Source organism: Anomaloglossus baeobatrachus, chromosome 10 (genome assembly GCF_048569485.1).
Source record: "Anomaloglossus baeobatrachus isolate aAnoBae1 chromosome 10, aAnoBae1.hap1, whole genome shotgun sequence".
Lineage (NCBI taxonomy): Eukaryota > Metazoa > Chordata > Amphibia > Anura > Aromobatidae > Anomaloglossus > Anomaloglossus baeobatrachus.
The window spans coordinates 41,061,795-41,080,626 of record NC_134362.1 but is presented as its reverse complement, the minus strand read 5'-3'; the positions used below and the strand labels follow the sequence as shown (position 1 = coordinate 41,080,626).

General features: G+C 50.1%; 1 protein-coding gene across 1 annotated transcript in view; it reads left to right on the top strand.

Annotated features, from left to right (window-relative positions):
* Positions 1-18,832, top strand: part of CCS (copper chaperone for superoxide dismutase) — a 28,847-nt gene that overhangs the window by 4,567 nt on the left and 5,448 nt on the right. The window contains exons 2-4 of the mRNA XM_075325368.1: positions 6,888-7,025; positions 7,760-7,937; positions 9,535-9,595. Coding sequence (XP_075181483.1) covers positions 6,888-7,025; positions 7,760-7,937; positions 9,535-9,595 — 377 coding nt within the window. The remainder of the gene's footprint in view (positions 1-6,887; positions 7,026-7,759; positions 7,938-9,534; positions 9,596-18,832) is intronic.

Below are 18,832 nucleotides of genomic sequence, written 5' to 3'. Positions count from 1 at the left end.
CTGATGTCATACATACTCGCCGACATTCAGGTCCTGAGCAGGGCAGATCAAAGTATTGTAGTGCGCCTGCGCAGGACCGGCGAGTGTGTATGACGTAGACGCATCATGCACCCAGGCTTCAGATAGAGGATGAAGATGGCCGAAAGAGAAGGCTCCGGCACAGGAGAACGGAGACGCCCATTAGGCCCACCGCGCGACCATTAGGTGAGTATTATAAAATGTTTTTTATGTTATACTCCTGGCCCTGATTCTTATATACAGCATGTTAGAATGCTGTATACAAGAGCCCGGTGGTGTTGGCCGCAGCTTATTGGCCGAAAAAGTGGTGACAGGTTCCCTTTAACTGCATCCTCCTCTGCCTGATTTACAGGTCAGTGGATGTATGTCAGAGCAAAAAAAAAAAACCCTCAAAAAACTATCAATGAGCCAGGGGAGGGTTCTGCTAGGCGAGGAATACAGCGCGAGGCTGAGAAGCTGTAAGTGCATCCTCACACCTCAATGCAATTCCAGACACAACTTCAAAATGCAATTTCTTGTTGCTGGATCAGTGTTCTGGGGCCATAAAGGGATCGACTGGCTTATCGTTTTAAAGAGGCTACATAGTCATTTTAATAATTGTTTTGGGGTGGGGTAAAAGTTTTACTTTAAATTCAATAGATGTGTTAAAAAAAAACAGATTCCATACGGACACCGTTAATTTGGCAGCCAATTTATACTGATTTAAAAGGAATGAACCACTGAGGACTCTCAGTTCTTTTAAACAAACTTTTTTTTACTGATTTATTGCAATTTTTCACATAGGAAAATGCACGCATGCTATCATTACACTGTTAATTGCTGATGTACAAAGCCGCTGCTATATAGGGGAAATATAATGACACCCCCCCTTCTTTTTTTTTTTTTTTTTTGGGGGGGGAATAAAAAAAAATTGCCGATTTTCATGTGGATCTGAATTCAGCCTGACTCGATGCTTACCTCCCACACTTGCGCAGATCCCCTGACAATGTAATGTGACCGCTGCAACCAATCAACAGCCACTGATTGGCTGCAGCTTTACTATTCTGTTTTAGAAGAAAAGCAGTCTCTCACCTCCGCTAAAATACACCTGCAGCCAAAAATTTTTGTTTCTTCTGCTGCGACTGAAAAGTGAAAACAGCAGCTGATCAGTTGGCTGCAGAGGTCATATAATATTGCTTGTAAGGTGACCAGCAGAGGACACAGCTGTAACATCACAGGAAAAGCCCAATTCTGAGGAAGGGGGAAGTATACTATTGTTTTTTTTGTTTTTTTTTTTTTTTTTTATTTTTCTTTATGAAGTGGTTGTCACTAATTTTACTGGGGCTACACGGCGACTTTGGTCACGACACATCACACAGCCAAATATTCTAGTCTACCAATGATGCCTTGTTGCATCATAAAATTAAATGTATATGTGATGCAACCTGCAAGTCGCCAGGTATCCAAAATTGCTAGAATGGGCAGCGTCCGTGTTGTGGGTTGCACCACACATCCATCCACTTTCATTATTGTGCATTGTAGCAATTGCTTTATGATGTGTTGTAGACAAAATTGCTGCATAGCTCCAGCCTAAGGCCCTGTGCGCACTGGAAAACGGAATTTCTTCGGCGCTCTATTGGGAGACCCAGACGATTGGGTGTATAGCTACTGCCTCCGGAGGCCACACAAAGCATTACACTAAAAAGTGTAAGGCCCCTCCCCTTCTGGCTATACACCCCCCGTGGGATCACGGGCTGCTCAGTTTTCAAGCTTTGTGCGAAGGAGGCACACACTACCAGACCGGCCAGACTTACTGTCCCAAGGGCCGTTTTTCCATCTGAATCCTACGGCCCTGAACCTACTGTGTGGCCATTGCGTCCTAGATCCTAGTGTCCTCAGGATTATCCCAAGGGGTCGTTGCCACCATGAGACAGGCTATGAAGCCCACGTCTGCTAAGATCTACCACGGAAGTGGAAGATTTTCTTTTACTGGTGCTCTGTACAAGGAGTGTCCCCCTGGCCATTGGCATTGCCTACTTTTCTTTCCTTCCTGCAATCTGGGTTGGAAAAGGGCTTGTCACTCGGCTCCCTTAAAGGGCAAGTCTCGGCGCTATGGGTGTTTTTTCAGAAGCGTCTAGCACGACGTCCGCAGGTACGCACGTTCCTGCAGGGGGTTTGTCATATCGTCCCCCTGTACGAGCGGCCGTTAGATCCATGGGATCTGAACAGGGTACTAGTTGCTCTCCAGAAGCCGCCTTTCGAGTCTCTGACGGATGTTTCACTCTCTCGACTATCACGGAAAGTGGCCTTTCTGGTAGCGATCACGTCTCTTCGGAGAGTGTCTGAGCTAGCAGCGCTGTCATCCAAGGCTCCCTTCCTGGTGGTCCACCAGGACAAGGTAGTGCTGCGCCCCATTCAGGAGTTTCTCCCTAAGGTAGTATCCTCGTTTCATATTAATCAGGATATCTCCTTACCTTCCTTTTGTCCTCATCCGGTTCACCGGTATGAAAAGGATTTACATTTGTTAGATCTGGTGAGAGCACTCAGAATCTACATTTCCCGCACGGCGCCCCTGCGCCGCTCTGATGCACTCTTTGTCCTTGTCGCTGGCCAGCGCAAGGGGTCGCAGGCTTCTAAAGCCACCCTGGCTCGATGGATCAAAGAACCAATTCTGGAAGCCTACCGTTCTGCGGGGCTTCCGGTTCCTTCAGGGCTGAAGGCCCATTCAACCAGAGCCGTGGGTGCGTCCTGGGCATTACGACACCAGGCTTCGGCTCAACAAGTGTGCCAGGCAGCTACCTGGTCGAGTTTGCACACTTTCACCAAACATTATCAGGTGCATACCTATGCTTCGGCGGACGCCAGCCTAGGTAGAAGAGTCCTGCAGGCGGCAGTGGCCTCCTCGTAGAGGAGGGCTGTCTTGCAGCTCTAACTTGAGGTATTTTGTTACCCACCCAGGGACAGCTTTTGGACGTCCCAATCGTCTGGGTCTCCCAATAGAGCGCCGAAGAAGAAGGGAATTTTGTTACTTACCGTAAATTCCTTTTCTTCTAGCTCTTATTGGGAGACCCAGCACCCGCCCTGTTGTCCTTCGGGATTTTTGGTTTGTTTGCGGGTACACATGTTGTTCATGTTGAACGGTTTTCAGTTCTCCGATGTTACTCGGAGTGAATTTGTTTAAACCAGTTATTGGCTTTCCTCCTTCTTGCTTTAGCACTAAAACTGAGCAGCCCGTGATCCCACGGGGGGTGTATAGCCAGAAGGGGAGGGGCCTTACACTTTTTAGTGTAATGCTTTGTGTGGCCTCCGGAGGCAGTAGCTATACACCCAATCGTCTGGGTCTCCCAATAAGAGCTAGAAGAAAAGGAATTTACGGTAAGTAACAAAATTCCCTTCTTTCTTAATAATCCGCAGGCACTGAAAGATTACCGCACCCGCGGAAAAAAAACGCACCAAAATCCGCATGCGTTTTGGTGTTTTTTCCGCAGGTTGGTACATGTGTTTTAATGCATTCAATGCAATAAAGCACATTGAGAAAAAAAAAAAAGTAATTTCCTTCTGAGATAGAGGGATAGATAGATGACAGATCACTGCAGTTCTCCCAAGCGGTAATGTGTTGTTCACATTACCGACCGTGGGAAATGACCTGTAATTACCTCTGCAGGCTCGTTACCAGGCTGCATTCAGTAGTGTGTCAGACGCAGCTGCAGCAGTCTGCAAGCGTCGTGGGACCTCCGTGGATTACGCCGGAGCTGTGTGTTTAAGGGGTGTAATAAAGGGGTGAAAGAGGGGGCTTTTTTGTGTTTTATTTAAAATAAAGGGTTTTTCGGTGTTTGTTTTTTCACTTTACTTACGGGTTAATCATGAAAGCTGTCTCATAGACGCTGCCATGATTAAGCCGGGACTTAGTGGCGGCGATCCGCTGCCATTAACTCGTTATTACCCTGAATTGCCACCGCATCACGGCGATCTGGAAGAGCCGGGGACACTCCGGGACTGCCGCATAATGGATGCGACAGTCTTGGGGCAGCTGCGGGCTGATATTCTCAGCTGCGGGAGGGGGGGGCATTAAACCTGCTGCCCCTCGCCCTCCTCAGCCTGAGAATACCGGGCCGCCGCTGTGTGCTTACCTCGGCTGGAAGGTAAAAAATACGGCGGAGCCCGCGTTTTTTTATTTTTCTATGTCCGTTTGATTTCTATGTGTATTCTATATGTCTGTGTGTGAGTGTGATCTGTGTGTGTTTACTCTCTGCTCCGCTTCCTCTTCCTGTCATAATGACATCACTTCCCTGAAAAACGCAGGCAGCGATGAACATTATGTCCCAAAACCGCGAAATACCGCAAGGAATAACGCAGGAAAACGCAATGAACCGCACAAAATTTGCTGCCTGCGTTATTCCCTGCGGGATTTCACGACTACATTGCAGTCAATGGAGTGAAATCCCGCAGCTACCTGCGGAAAAGAAGTGACATGCAATTGTTTTTGCTGCGGGAATCCCGCAGCAAAACATGTAGATATCAAAATCCGCATAGTGCACACATCATTTTTTTTCTCATAGGATTTGCTGGTGAATCACTGCAGAGATGTTATGAACATTTCATGCAGCAAAACCGCAGGAAATCCGCGGCAAAAAACGGCAAGTGCGCACAGGGCCTAAGAGCTCTCACATACAAAGAAAAACTGATTTTGAGTCATCAGATTTTCATGCAAGTTTCGGCAGGGAAAACCCCCAAAACATTTCTCTAACTTCTTTTATTTACCAGTCAGTGAAAAACGGAGTGTTGTCCTATTCTTTTTCATGGATCCATAGACTTGTAATGCCAATTTTGATCTGACACTCGAAGCAATATCGGACATGTCTCTGCAACTTTGCGCGGGGTCTGCAGAAATAAGTCAGATGTGTGAACGGCTCCATAGTCTATCACGGGTACGAGTGCAATCTGAAAACATGTCTGTAACCCCTATGTGAAAATCGGACGTCTGACTGACCCCCAACTCTCAGGTTTTAGAAAGATGCCTTCCTGTAAATGTTTTCAGTCTCCACATATGGTGAAGCTGATTTTCCTTTTATTACATGCATGACAAGTGTATAGTTTGCTTATTTCCCAAAACATCACTTACAATAGTAGAAGTGGTACAGACAAAGAAATGTTTAATTGCTTCCATTTACTTATTTGTATTAAAGAGGTTGTCCGCTACTTTTACATTGATGGTCTATCCTTAGGATGGGTCATCAGTGTCTGATCTGCCGGGGTCTACCACCCGGCGTCTCCCGCCGATCAGCTGTTTTCCGTTGCGGCAGGCGACTGGAAATGCTCAGTACCGGAGCTGCCCCATCTTATGGTTGCGTTCCGGAGCTGCCCCATCTTATGGTTGCGTTCCGGAGCTGCCCCATCTTATGGTTGCGTTCCGGAGCTGCCCCATCTTATGGTTGCGTTCCGGAGCTGCCCCATCTTATGGTTGCGTTCCGGAGCTGCCCCATCTTATGGTTGCGTTCTGGAGCTGCCCCATCTTATGGTTGCGTTCCGGAGCTGCCCCATCTTATGGTTGCGTTCCGGAGCTGCCCCATCTTATGGTTGCGTTCCGGAGCTGCCCCATCTTATGGTTGCGTTCTGGAGCTGCCCCATCTTATGGTTGCGTTCCGGAGCTGCCCCATCTTATGGTTGCGTTCCGGAGTTGCCCCATCTTATGGTTGTGTTCCGGAGCCGCCCCATCTTATGGTTGCGTTCTGGAGCCGCCCCATCTTATGGTTGCGTTCCGGAGCGGCCCCATCTCATGGTTGCGTTCCGGAGCGGCCCCATCTCATGGTTGCGTTCCGGAGCGGCCCCATCTCATGGTTGCGTTCCGGAGCGGCCCCATCTCATGGTTGCGTTCCGGAGCGGCCCCATCTCATGGTTGCGTTCCGGAGCGGCCCCATCTCATGGTTGCGTTCCGGAGCGGCCCCATCTCATGGTTGCGTTCCGGAGCGGCCCCATCTCATGGTTGCGTTCCGGAGCGGCCCCATCTCATGGTCGCGGCCGGATACTGCATATCCACCTCCTATCTGAATCAAAAAGAAGTGGATGTGCAGTACATGGCCGCTATCAGAAGGTGGGGCAGCTCGAGAACAGAGCATTTGCTGCCACTGCTAGCATTCGTAACAGCTGATCAGCAGGCAGGGGTGCCAGGTGTCAGACCCCAGCACATCAGACATTGATGACCTATCTAAGGCCTATTTCACACGTCCGTGAAAAAACACAGACGTTTTTCACTGACATGTTAAAAACACAATGTCCCTCCGTGTGCCGTGATTCACAACACACATTGGGTTCTCCATGTGCAATCCGTGATAGCATATGGAGATAAATTCACCTGTCCCCGCTCCTGCTATCCGTGGTGCTGTTCTCTCATGTGATGCTGTCTCCCCTCTGCAGCTACTTCTGGGTCGGCTGTGCGGTGCATAAATGCATATTCATGACCATAATTAGCCGACTTGGAAGCAGCAGACAGCAGTGGCTGGATACAGCGTCACTGGAGAAGGTGAGTATAAAAAGCTTTTTATTTTCAATGTACTTGTTTTTTTTGTACGTGTTTCACGGATCACACCATAGTGTGGTCCGTGGGACATCAGTGATGCCAGAGAAAAAAACGAATATGTCTCCATACGGGAATCACGGACACACGTGTATGCCGTACAGAGACATGGTCAGTGAAAAATCACTGACGTGTGCACAGGCCCATTGATTTTAATGGGTCTATGATTCTGGTACGTATAAAAACTAGCACATATATACCAGAATCACTGACGTTTGAAAGAGGCCTTAAGGATAGACCATCAATGTAAAAGTAGTAGCTTTAGTACTAAAATCCAATCTCCTAAATCCTATCCTCCATCTGCTTCCATGGACAGGTGTACAGAATGTGAGTGTCAGTCTGGCGTCTGAAGCCGTAGTAGTGGAGACCACGTTGCCGGCATCGGAGGTGCAGAAGCTGCTGGAGAGTACAGGACGCCGCGCAGTATTAAAGGGAATGGGAAGCGTTAAATCACGTACGTTTGCTTTCTTGGGAACTAACCAGGTTTACTATAAAATAAAAATAATAGTCAAAACTATTCTAATCCATTGATTTAGTGCAGCCAGAAATGTGTGCTACTTGTATTTTTCAGTCTTTTTATTTTTCCCACTTTTTGCATATTTTCTGTAAATGCTCATTTCTTTTCTCTATAGTGAGATTGGACTTTTCATGTCAAAGCTGTGAGCTCGGGAGCTAATCTCCCAGCAAAATTTGCAGGTGTTCTTTTGATATTGACACGTTTGTTTTGTTTACAGCTCGTTGCCTAGGAGACCGACCACCGCTGCTGTCTAACTTGTAAGCACTGCACTGTAGCTGGCAAGGATTAGGAGGTAACGTTGCGCTCCAGTGATCCCGGCCAGCTTCAAAACAGCGCTTACAAGATCAATAGGAAAGAGCCTGTAAGTATTGGGCATGTTCCGCCATCTAGCAGTGGTCGGTTTCCAAGGCAACGAGCTGTAAATAAAACAAATGGAATCCACTGAGAAAATCAGTGACATTTCTGCAATATTTCATACCCTAAATTCAACACTGATTTCCCCCCCCCACCCCCCCTCAAGCTGCATGGATCGGGCTTTACACAGACCTTGAAGGAGTAACTAACCATAAGATGTATTAGTAACTTTTCCCTATAATATATATTACTATATGTACAATCACAACACTAATTTATGGTAAAAAAACAAACTAATTGCATAGTTTTCCATCCAGAGAACCTAGGAGCCGCCGTGGCCATGATGGACGGAGTTGCATCGGTACAGGGTGTTGTTCGTTTTCTTCAAGTTTCGGAGAAGACGTGTATTATTGATGGAGCCGTGGATGGCTTACGTCCTGGACTCCATGGTCTCCATATCCATGAATTCGGCGATCTGTCAATGGGATGTGAGAGGTAATTTAATATCCAGTTGAATAAATACGATATTACATTGCATTTTCGAAAGTGAACATTGTTCATCTTTATACATTTCTGTAGCGCAGCGCCCCTGCACTCCTTGCTCTCCACTGCTGCAGGGATGCACCGTCACTCACCGCAGCGGCCGGATCCTTTCACGCTGACCGGCACCTCCTCCACATGGGCGCCTCCTTCTTCCCCCTCCCAGAGTCTGTGCGATCGTCACAGCACTCCAGGAGCGCACCTAGGAAGTGCACGCACCACTTCCCCGGTCTTAAAGGGCCAGCGCCCTAGGCAGTACCTCTCAGCCTATCGCTGAGAGGCACTGGGTATTTAAGGCACTAGGGGAGTTGGCTGTTCAACACCATCCATTCCTAGTCAGTTGAGTTCTGTGTAGCTAGTTGTCAGGTCACCCGTCCCGTCCTGCTTATCCTGTTCCTGCCTGTGCCTGGTCCTAGCCTGTCATGCCTGTTAGCACTTGGTTCCAGTCCTGTTCCTGCCTGTACCTGGTCCCAGCCCGTCCTGCCTGTTGGCACCTGGTTCCAGTCCTCTTCCTGCCTGTGCCTGGCCCCAGCCCATACTGTCTGTTGGCACCTGGTTCCAGTCCTGTTCCTGCCTGTGCCTGGTCCTAGCCCCTACGGTCTGTTGGCACCTGGTTCCAGTCCTGTTCCTGCCTGTGCCTGGTCCTAGCCCCTACGGTCTGTTGGCACCTTGTTCCAGTCCTGTTCCTGCCTGTGCCTGGTCCCAGCCCCTCCTGCCTGTTGGCACCTGGTTCCAGTTCTGTTCCTGCCTGTACGTGGTCCCAGTTCGTCCTGTCTGTTGGCACCTGGTTCCAATCCTGTTCCTGCCTGTGCCTGGTCCCACCCCGTCCTGCCTGTTGGCACTTGGTTCCAGTCCTGTTCCTGCCTGTGCCTGGTCCCACCCCGTCCTGCCTGTTGGCACTTGGTTCCAGTCCTGTTCCTGCCTGTGCCTGGTCCCACCCCGTCCTGCCTGTTGGCACTTGGTTCCAGTCCTGTTCCTGCTTGTGCCTGGTCCCAGCCCCTCCTGCCTGTTTGTACCTGGTTCCAGTTCTGTTCCTGCCTGTATCTGGTCCCATCCCGTCCAGCGTGATGGCACCTGGTACTAGTGACTCTGCATGTCTGTTCTGTCTGTACTATCTTCCATGCTCGTGACACTGCCTGTCCGTCCTGCCTGTGTTGTCTGCTTCTGTTCCCCTGGTGGTCCATGTCTCCATCTGAGACTGTCCCGCCTGCTCCTGTGTCTGCCTCTACCCTGGGGGTCAGCTGCCACAGTCCTGGATTTTACCACATGAAAGGGTAGGAATGGGGTCTCCCTGTGCCCAGTGGGTCCACTTCCACTCACCATAGCACCATCTCCGGCGGTGAGCATTACGATTTCTGACCGTATGGCCGTGCTTATAGTAAAAAAAAAATGAATATGTTTACAGCTAGGTGCACATTTTGTAAATCCAAAGGCTGAGCAGTGGCTCATAGTGACCAGTGATTATTCCTCCATAATATGATTTTGTCCCAGCGTAAGGAATTGGCAGAAATAATCAATTAAATGAGTAATAATCATTTCTATTTTCAAACAGTTGTGGCGGACACTACAATCCTGAGGGAAATAGTCACGGAGATCAAGGACAAGCGGGCAGTGTGAGTACCAGATTTCTGAGTATTATTTTATGTTAGTCTTAAAGGGGTTGTCTCCTTTCGGTTAATGTTTGCCCCTGAGTTCAATTTGGTAAAAAAAAAAAAAAGTGCTGTACTCCCCATGCACAGGTCTACCAGTAAGTCTCCAGTGCTGCGCCTAGTGTCTCGCGTTGGCTACAGTATTAATGTCACATGGTCAGCGCTGCAGCCAATCAGTGAGCTCAGTGATTCTGATTGAGGCGTTTTGTCTACACTGGCAGGGCCACTGAGCTCACTGATTGGCTGCTGTGCTGTTAACGTGTTAGCATCACAGCCAATGGCAGAGACTCGATAGGGGACACTGGGAAGGTGAGTACTGTGCGGGTTTTATTTTTTTTTCATATAAAAATGTGCTTCAAGATGAGATTTAGCTAAAAAAGAAGAACCCCTTTAAGGTATACATATTCAGCTCCAGAACCGATTTTAGTAGGATTTAATGTAAATGTCATATGTTGGTAGATAGCATTACATTTCTGGAACTGAATCTAGCAAGAGCAGATTGGGTCAACAGAGACAGCCAGGGACCCGAGGAAAAGACAGAAGCGTTTTCTTTTTACCACTGCTGTCTTTTCTTTTGCCGTCTTCAGCTGTTACACAGAGCCAGAGACCCTGAGAAGACAGAAGTGTTTTATTACCATTTCTGTCTTTTTCTTTTGCCATCTACATAGCGCTCAAAGCTCCTAGTGCTATGTACTGGGTAGACTTTATTGGTACAGCAGTTGTAGCGCCCCTGAAGCCATCAGGAGCTACAAGGAACTGCATCCTATCCAGGATACAGGGCCTACCCCAAGGGACCCAGAAGACCAGTGGAGGTAACAGCAAGTCATTAATTTAATCCTTGTCTTTTCCATTTCCAAAGACTGGTGACAGACTAGGGTTGGTCCCAATGGATGGACACCTAGGGGTGGAGCCGATCCAGTCCACTAGACGACAACCAGGTGCGAGGGGTCACACAGTCAGTCAGTGTGGGAGTCAGTGAGTGGAAGTGAGAGGAGATGAATGTATCTTTACTACTGACAGCAGAGTGTAATGGTGACCTAAGGGCCCAGGCGTGTGGTTGCCGGTGGAGTACTCCCGGGACCATAGCACCAACGGGCTATAGAGCCCTAGGTCAGGCAAACACTCCAGGCAGACCTGATAAAATCTGCTCGGTGAAGGGAGCATCCATGACCTCACCGACCGGAAACGGTCGGGACACAGTAGCAACGGGAGAAGCGGGGAACAGGACTAGAGAAACCGACCCCACAGGGTTCAAGCTACCTGTCATTCAGACAAAGACTGAAAGACAACCAGGAGGGAACCCCCAGATGCTCCAAGCCACGGGAACCCACAAACCAGAGACAGGTGCAGGGGAAAGAAGCCACCAGGTTACCACACCGGCACTGGGACTAAGGGGAGCAGCGGTCAGGACCAGCATTCACCGGATTGCCAGCCATAACAACGCTGTGAGTAAAGAAACCAGTTACACTGCAATCCCTTTTGTGGCCTACCTTCTTTCCACGCCTAACAACTTTCTCTTTCCCCTGGGGCCTGACCCTACTTGCGGAGGGCCCAACAACCAGGCTGCCACCAACACCAGCCCTAGTAGTGAGAACTGTGCAGCGGCGGCTCCATCCACATAGCCGCAACCCACAAGTGGCGTCACGACAAAGTAAAGGTTAAGGGGTACAATAATATAAATATACTAAAGAGAAAAACCCATATAAAATATAACCTTTAATAATCTATTTAAAAGGTATAATGAAGTAAAACAAAAACCTATTATACTGCAGGGAAGATACAGATATAGGAAAGGTAATACCAAAATTAGCAATATCAGAAAAAAAGGTTGGGGTGCAGCTGTCCCTAATGAGCCCTAAGTCTGTTCCTACCTACCCTATGGAGGGTATAATGCCCTAGGGTTATGGCGCCCCCATTCACTGACGGGAAACCCTAACAGTCCCTAGCTCACCCTACACTATACAAACAGGTGAACACCCAAAAATACAGTGAAAAATAATTATAAATGATAAAAGACCATGCCATAATGAACATCGTTGTCACTCATCTGGTAGCCGGTCAAGCAATCAAGGTCCTCTAACAATGTTGTCCCGATGCGTTTTCCCCTGTGGTATCCACAGGGTTCATCAGGGGACAGTTTAGTAGATGTCTAGGAGGATAGATGTCACATCCCAGGAGCAGACAGAATCGGGGTGGTTGAGGAAGATACCAGGTATCTTCCTCAATAAAGATGTAAATCAGTAAGTGATCCAGCACCGACATCATAAGGAAATACATTCAGGAGAAGAAACCAGGTGTCTCACCGTGCGATCACCAAACCAATCGATGTAAATTAATTTTCTTCGGCGCTCTATTGGGAGACCCAGACGATTGGGTGTATAGCACTGCCTCCGGAGGCCACACAAAGCAATTACACTAAAAAGTGTAAGGCCCCTCCCCTTCTGGCTATACACCCCCAGTGGGATCACTGGCTCACCAGTTTTCTGCTTTGTGCGAAGGAGGTCAGACATCCACGCATAGCTCCACTGTTTAGTCAGCAGTAGCTGCTGACTATATCGGATGGAAGAAAAGAGGGCCCATTTGGGGCCCCCAGCATGCTCCCTTCTTACCCCACTTGTGGTTTGTAAGGTTGAGGTACCCATTGCGGGTACGAAGGCTGGAGCCCACATGCTGTTTTCCTTCCCCATCCCCCTGAGGGGCTCTGAGGAAGTGGGATCTTACCGGCCACCAAGCCCTGAGGCCGGGCTCCATCCACAGACCCATAGAACCTGCTGGATGTGGAGCGGGAGTGCCGTTCAGGGACAAGGCCCTGCGACTTTCAGGTACTCTGTGTCCCCGTATGGCAGGCCACGCGCACCCCAGGCTTGCTGGGTGTGCTAGTGCGCCGGGGACTGTAGCGCTGTGCGCTGGGCTTATAGTCCCCGCAGATTACTGGGGGACTTTATGTGTGTGGATCGCCGCGCCGACCGCCCCTGGAGCGGCGGCGCAGCTGCGACTTGTAGTGCGCCGGGGTCGCGCCGACCGCGCTTTTACGGCGGCGGCGCTTCTAACTTTAGTCCCCGGCTTTCTGCGGCCTAGCTCCGCTTCGTTAACGCCCCCCACCCTGTCAATCAGGGTAGGGGAGAGACGTTATTCAATCGGCAGCGCCGAGGGCTGGGGCACGATTTACATGCTCCAGCCCTCTCACTGAGCACAGTAGACACAGGCTTCGCGCTTTTTCTCTGTGCACGCCCTAGGCCCGCCCCCAGGCTTGCAGCTCCCCAGGACGCCGGCAGCCATTATACACATGCAGTCTGGCTGGAGAACACACGCAGGCTCTGGGGGACCCAGGCTAAGGGGTTCTGGCGACCACACACCCGCGCTCAGCGGGCGGTAAGCAGCACATACGTGCAGCCCCTCTAGTGCCACAGTGTTATATTTGTCACTGTACATAGACACTGCTGTGTCTAGATATATTTAATACTGCACTGTAAGGTCGCTTCTTGGCTGTACACCCTATATTGCTTGTGGAGACAACAGCATGTCATCCGCAAAACGCAAGGGTGCCAAGGCACGGGCTGTATACACTACTTGTACAGCATGTGGGGCTAATCTACCAGCAGGCTCCAACGACTCTCATTGTGTGCAATGTTCAGTCCCAGTGGCACTTCGTCAGCCAGAGCCTACTGTGGTGGTAGCCCAGGCAGAGACGCCTGTGAACCCTGCCCCGGTGACGGGGACAGAATTTGCAGTCTTTGCTGATAAAATGTCTGTGACTATGACAAAAATCCTGGAAACCTTGCAGTCCAGGCCAGTTGCTCAGACCATAGACACTGCTGTGTCTATGTTCCCCGGTCCCCCTCAGTTGGAACTAATCCGTACTTCAAGGGGGTCCCAGGCATCACAGGCTGAGGGCTCTGACTCCGATGACAGTCCCAGTCCGCCTAAGCGAGCTCGCTGGGAGAGACCCTCCACGTCATCACGTGGATCAGGGTCTCAGCGAGAAGGGTCCCTATATGAGGGTTCAGAGGTGGGTGATCAGGAGTCTTGTCCTGACGCCGCACTCAATTTGGATACGCCAGATGGTGACGCCATGGTAAATGACCTTATAGCGGCCATCAATAGGCTGTTGGATATTTCTCCCCCAGCCCCTTCTGCAGAGGAGGCAGCTGCACAGCAGGAGAAATTCCATTTCCTGTATCCCAAGCGTAAATTGAGTACTTTTCTGGACCACTCTGACTTCAGAGAATCCATCCAGAAACATAATACTTATCCGGACAAGCGTTTTTCTAAACGCCTTAAGGATACACGGTATCCTTTTCCCCCTGACGTGGTCAAACGCTGGACCCAGTGTCCAAAAGTGGACCCTCCAATATCCAGGCTTGCAGCTAGATCCATAGTTGCAGTGGAGGATGGGGCTTCACTTAAAGATGCCAATGACAGACAGATGGACCTTTGGTTGAAATCTGTCTATGAAGCTATCGGCGCGTCGTTTGCTCCAGCATTCACGGCCGTGTGGGCGCTCCAAGCTATTTCAGCTGGTCTGGCACAGGTGGACTCTCTCATACGTCCAGCAGTGCCGCAAGTGGCGTCCCTAACTACGCAAATGTCTGCGTTTGCGACCTACGAGCCGTACCTCAATGGCTTCTGCCAACTCTGTAGTTGCGCAGAGCCTTGTGGTTAAAGGAATGGAAAGCAGATTCTGCTTCTAAAAAATGTTTAACCAGCTTGCCATTATCTGGAGACAGACTGTTTGGTGAGCAATTGGCGGAAATCATCAAACAGTCCAAAGGTAAGGACTCCTCCTTACCCCAGCCCAGATCAAGCAAACCTCCACAGAGGAAGTGGCAGTCAAGGTTTCGGTCCTTTCGAGGCTCGGGCAAGCCCCAATTCTCCTCGTCCAAAGGGACTCAGAAAGAGCAAAGGAGCTCTGATTCATGGCGGGCTCACTCACGCCCCAAGAAAGCAACCGGAGGTACCGCTTCCAAGGCGGCTGCCTCATGACTTTCGGCCGCCTCCCTCCGCATCCTCGGTCGGTGGCAGGCTCTCCCGCTTTTGCGACATTTGGCTGCCACAGGTCAAAGACCGGTGGGTAACAGACATTTTGTCTCACGGGTACAGGATAGAGTTCAGTTCTCTTCCTCCGCCTCGGTTCTTCAGAACTTCCCCACATCCCGACCGAGCAGATGCCCTTCTGCAGGCGGTGAATTCTCTAAGAGCAGAAGGAGTGGTGGTCCCTGTTCCTATTCAGGACCGAGGTCTAGGTTTTTACTCCAATCTCTTTGTGGTGCCAAAAAAGGACGGCTCATTCCGTCCTGTTCTGGACCTAAAACTGCTCAACAAGCATGTGAACGCCAGGCGGTTCCGGATGGAATCCCTCCGCTCAGTCATTGCCTCAATGTCTCAAGGAGATTTCCTAGCATCAATAGACATCAAGGATGCTTATCTCCACGTGCCGATTGCTACAGAGCACCAACGCTTTCTACGCTTCGTGATAGGAGACGACCATCTTCAGTTCGTAGCTCTGCCATTTGGTCTAGCGACAGCCCCACGGGTGTTCACCAAGATCATGGCGGCAGTGGTAGCAGTCTTGCACTCTCAGGGACACTCTGTGATCCCTTACTTGGACGATCTACTGGTCAAGGCACCCTCTCAAGAGGCATGCCAACTCAGCTTGACTGTTGCACTGGAGACTCTCCAGACGTTCGGGTGGATCATCAACTTCTCAAAGTCAAATCTGTCACCGACCCAATCACTAACGTATCTTGGCATGGAGTTTCATACTCTCTCAGCGATAGTGAAGCTTCCGCTGGACAAGCAGAGGTCACTACAGACTGGGGTGCAGGCTCTCCTTCAAAGTCAGTCGCACTCCTTAAGATGCCTCATGCACTTCCTCGGGAAGATGGTGGCGGCAATGGAAGCGGTTCCGTTTGCGCAGTTTCATCTGCGCCCACTTCAATGGGACATTCTCCGCCAATGGGACGGGAAGTCAACATCCCTGGACAGGAAAGTCTCCCTTTCCCAGACGGCCAAGGACTCTCTGCAGTGGTGGCTTCTTCCCACCTCATTATCACAGGGAAGATCCTTCCTACCCCCATCCTGGGCGGTGGTCACGACAGACGCGAGTCTGTCAGGGTGGGGAGCAGTATTTCTCCACCACAGGGCTCAGGGTATGTGGACCCAGCAGGAGTCCACCCTTCAGATCAATGTTCTGGAAATCAGAGCAGTGTATCTTGCCCTACTAGCCTTCCAGCAGTGGCTGGAGGGAAGGCAGATCCGAATTCAGTCGGACAACTCCACAGCGGTGGCATACATCAACCACCAAGGGGGGACACGCAGTCGGCAAGCCTTCCAGGAAGTCCAGCGGATTCTGATGTGGGTGGAAGCCACAGCCTCCACCATATCCGCGGTTCACATCCCCGGCGTAGAAAACTGGGAAGCAGACTTCCTCAGTCGCCAGGGCATGGACGCAGGGGAATGGTCCCTTCACCCAGACGTGTTTCAGGAAATCTGTCACCGCTGGGGGGTGCCGGACGTCGACCTAATGGCGTCACGGCACAACAACAAGGTCCCAACCTTCATGGCACGGTCTCGCGATCAAAGAGCGCTGGCGGCAGACGCCCTAGTGCAAGATTGGTCGCAGTTCCGGCTCCCTTATGTGTTTCCACCTCTGGCACTCTTGCCCAGAGTGCTACGCAAGATCAGATCCGATTGCAGCCGCGTCATACTTGTCGCCCCAGACTGGCCGAGGAGGGCGTGGTACCCGGATCTGTGGCAGCTCACGGTCGGCCAACCGTGGGCACTACCAGACCGACCAGACTTACTGTCCCAAGGGCCGTTTTTCCATCGGAATTCTGCGGCCCTGAACCTGACTGTGTGGCCATTGAGTCCTGGATCCTAGCGTCTTCAGGATTGTCCCAAGGGGTCGTTGCCACCATGAGACAGGCTAGGAAGCCCACGTCCAGATCTACCACAGAACGTGGAGGATATTCTCATCCTGGTGCTCTGCTCAGGGTGTGTCTCCCTGGCCATTTGCATTGCCTACCTTTCTTTCTTTCCTGCAATCTGGGTTAGAAAAAGGTTTGTCGCTCGGCTCTCTTAAAGGTCAGGTCTCGGCGCTATCCGTGTTTTTTCAGAGGCGTTTGGCACGCCTTCCTAAGGTGCGCACGTTCCTACAGGGGGTTTGCCATATCGTACCCCCGTACAAGCGGCCGTTAGATCCATGGGATCTGAACAGGGTACTAGTTGCCCTCCAGAAGCCGCCCTTCGAGCCTCTGAGGGAGGTTTCACTTTCTAGACTATCACAGAAAGTGGCTTTTCTGGTAGCGATCACATCTCTTCGGAGAGTGTCTGAGCTGGCAGCACTATCATCCAAGGCTCCCTTCCTGGTCTTCCACCAGGACAAGGTAGTGCTGCACCCCATTCAGGAGTTTCTCCCGAAGGTGGTATCCTCTTTTCATCTTAATCAGGATATCTCTTTGCCTTCGTTTTGTCCTCATGCAGTTCATCGGTATGAGAAGGATTTACATTTGTTAGATCTGGTGAGAGCACTCAGAATCTACATTTCCCGCACGGCGCCCTTGCGCCGTTCGGATGCACTCTTTGTCCTTGTCGCTGGTAAGCGCAAAGGGTCGCAGGCTTCTAAGGCCACCCTGGCTCGATGGATCAAAGAACCAATTCTTGACGCCTACCGTTCTGCTGGGCTTCCGGTTCCATCAGGGCTGAAGGCCCATTCTACCAGAGCCGTGGGTGCATCCTGGGCATTACGACACCAGGCTACGGCTCAACAGGTGTGCCAGGCAGCTACCTGGTCGAGTCTGCACACTTTCACCAAACATTATCAGGTGCATACCTATGCTTCGGCGGACGCCAGCCTAGGTAGAAGAGTCCTGCAGGCGGCAGTTGCCTCCCCGTAGGGGAGGGCTGTCTTGCAGCTCTAACATGAGGTATTTCTTTACCCACACAGGGACAGCTTTTGGACGTCCCAATCGTCTGGGTCTCCCAATAGAGCGCCGAAGAAGAAGGGAATTTTGTTACTTACCGTAAATTCCTTTTCTTCTAGCTCTTATTGGGAGACCCAGCACCCGCCCTGTTGTCCTTCGGGATTTTTGGTTTGTTTGCGGGTACACATGTTGTTCATGTTGAACGGTTTTCAGTTCTCCGATGTTACTCGGAGTGAATTTGTTTAAACCAGTTATTGGCTTTCCTCCTTCTTGCTTTTGCACTAAAACTGGTGAGCCAGTGATCCCACTGGGGGTGTATAGCCAGAAGGGGAGGGGCCTTACACTTTTTAGTGTAATTGCTTTGTGTGGCCTCCGGAGGCAGTGCTATACACCCAATCGTCTGGGTCTCCCAATAAGAGCTAGAAGAAAAGGAATTTACGGTAAGTAACAAAATTCCCTTCATTCCATGTCTTTATTCTTTTACACAGGTCAATGCGTTTCAGAGATCGCAGTCTCCTTCATCAGGACATCAAGCAAAGGACATTATGTCCTTTGCTTGATGTCCTGATGGAGACTGCAATCTCCGAAACGCGTTGACTTGTGCAAAAGAATAAAGACACGGAATAATTAATTTACCTCGATTGGTTTGGTGACACCTGGTTTCTTCTCCTGAATTTATTGACTCCGCTCGGGCCTGCAGCTGTTCACCTGTGCACTACGCGATTACAGGAGTTGTGACTTTCACAACCCCTTTAGTTTTCTACTTTCACTAGCTTATTGTTTTAGCGCAATAGGGTCTTACCAGGCAATCTTCCGCAGTTCTTTATCTTGGATCATCATAAGGAAAGCACATAGACACCTAGAGATGGTGATATAAACACATATACATAATAATTCTGTAATTCTAAGCAATCCATCCTAAATAGTTCTCCATTAATAAATTCATCTTCTGACATGCTCCTCCATCAGTAGTATGGTTTATATTTGCTATTGACGAAGCAAATAACGGCTCATCGTTTGGTGGATCGGATGTTGGGCACCCACCGAACAGTGAGCCGTTATCTGCTTTAACAATGGCCAAATGTAAAGAATGGTCTTGTTGCTGATGGAAGAAGATATGGTCAGACCGGTCCATCATCATCATCATCATCATCATCCGCGTGTTGAAAACCTCTCATTGGACAGCTTTTTATGGAATTGTGTAGGCCGATGGACCTGTCTGACCACGTGCTCTTTCATCAGCGGCTCTTTTGAGAACAGAAGAGCGTTGAAGTCTATG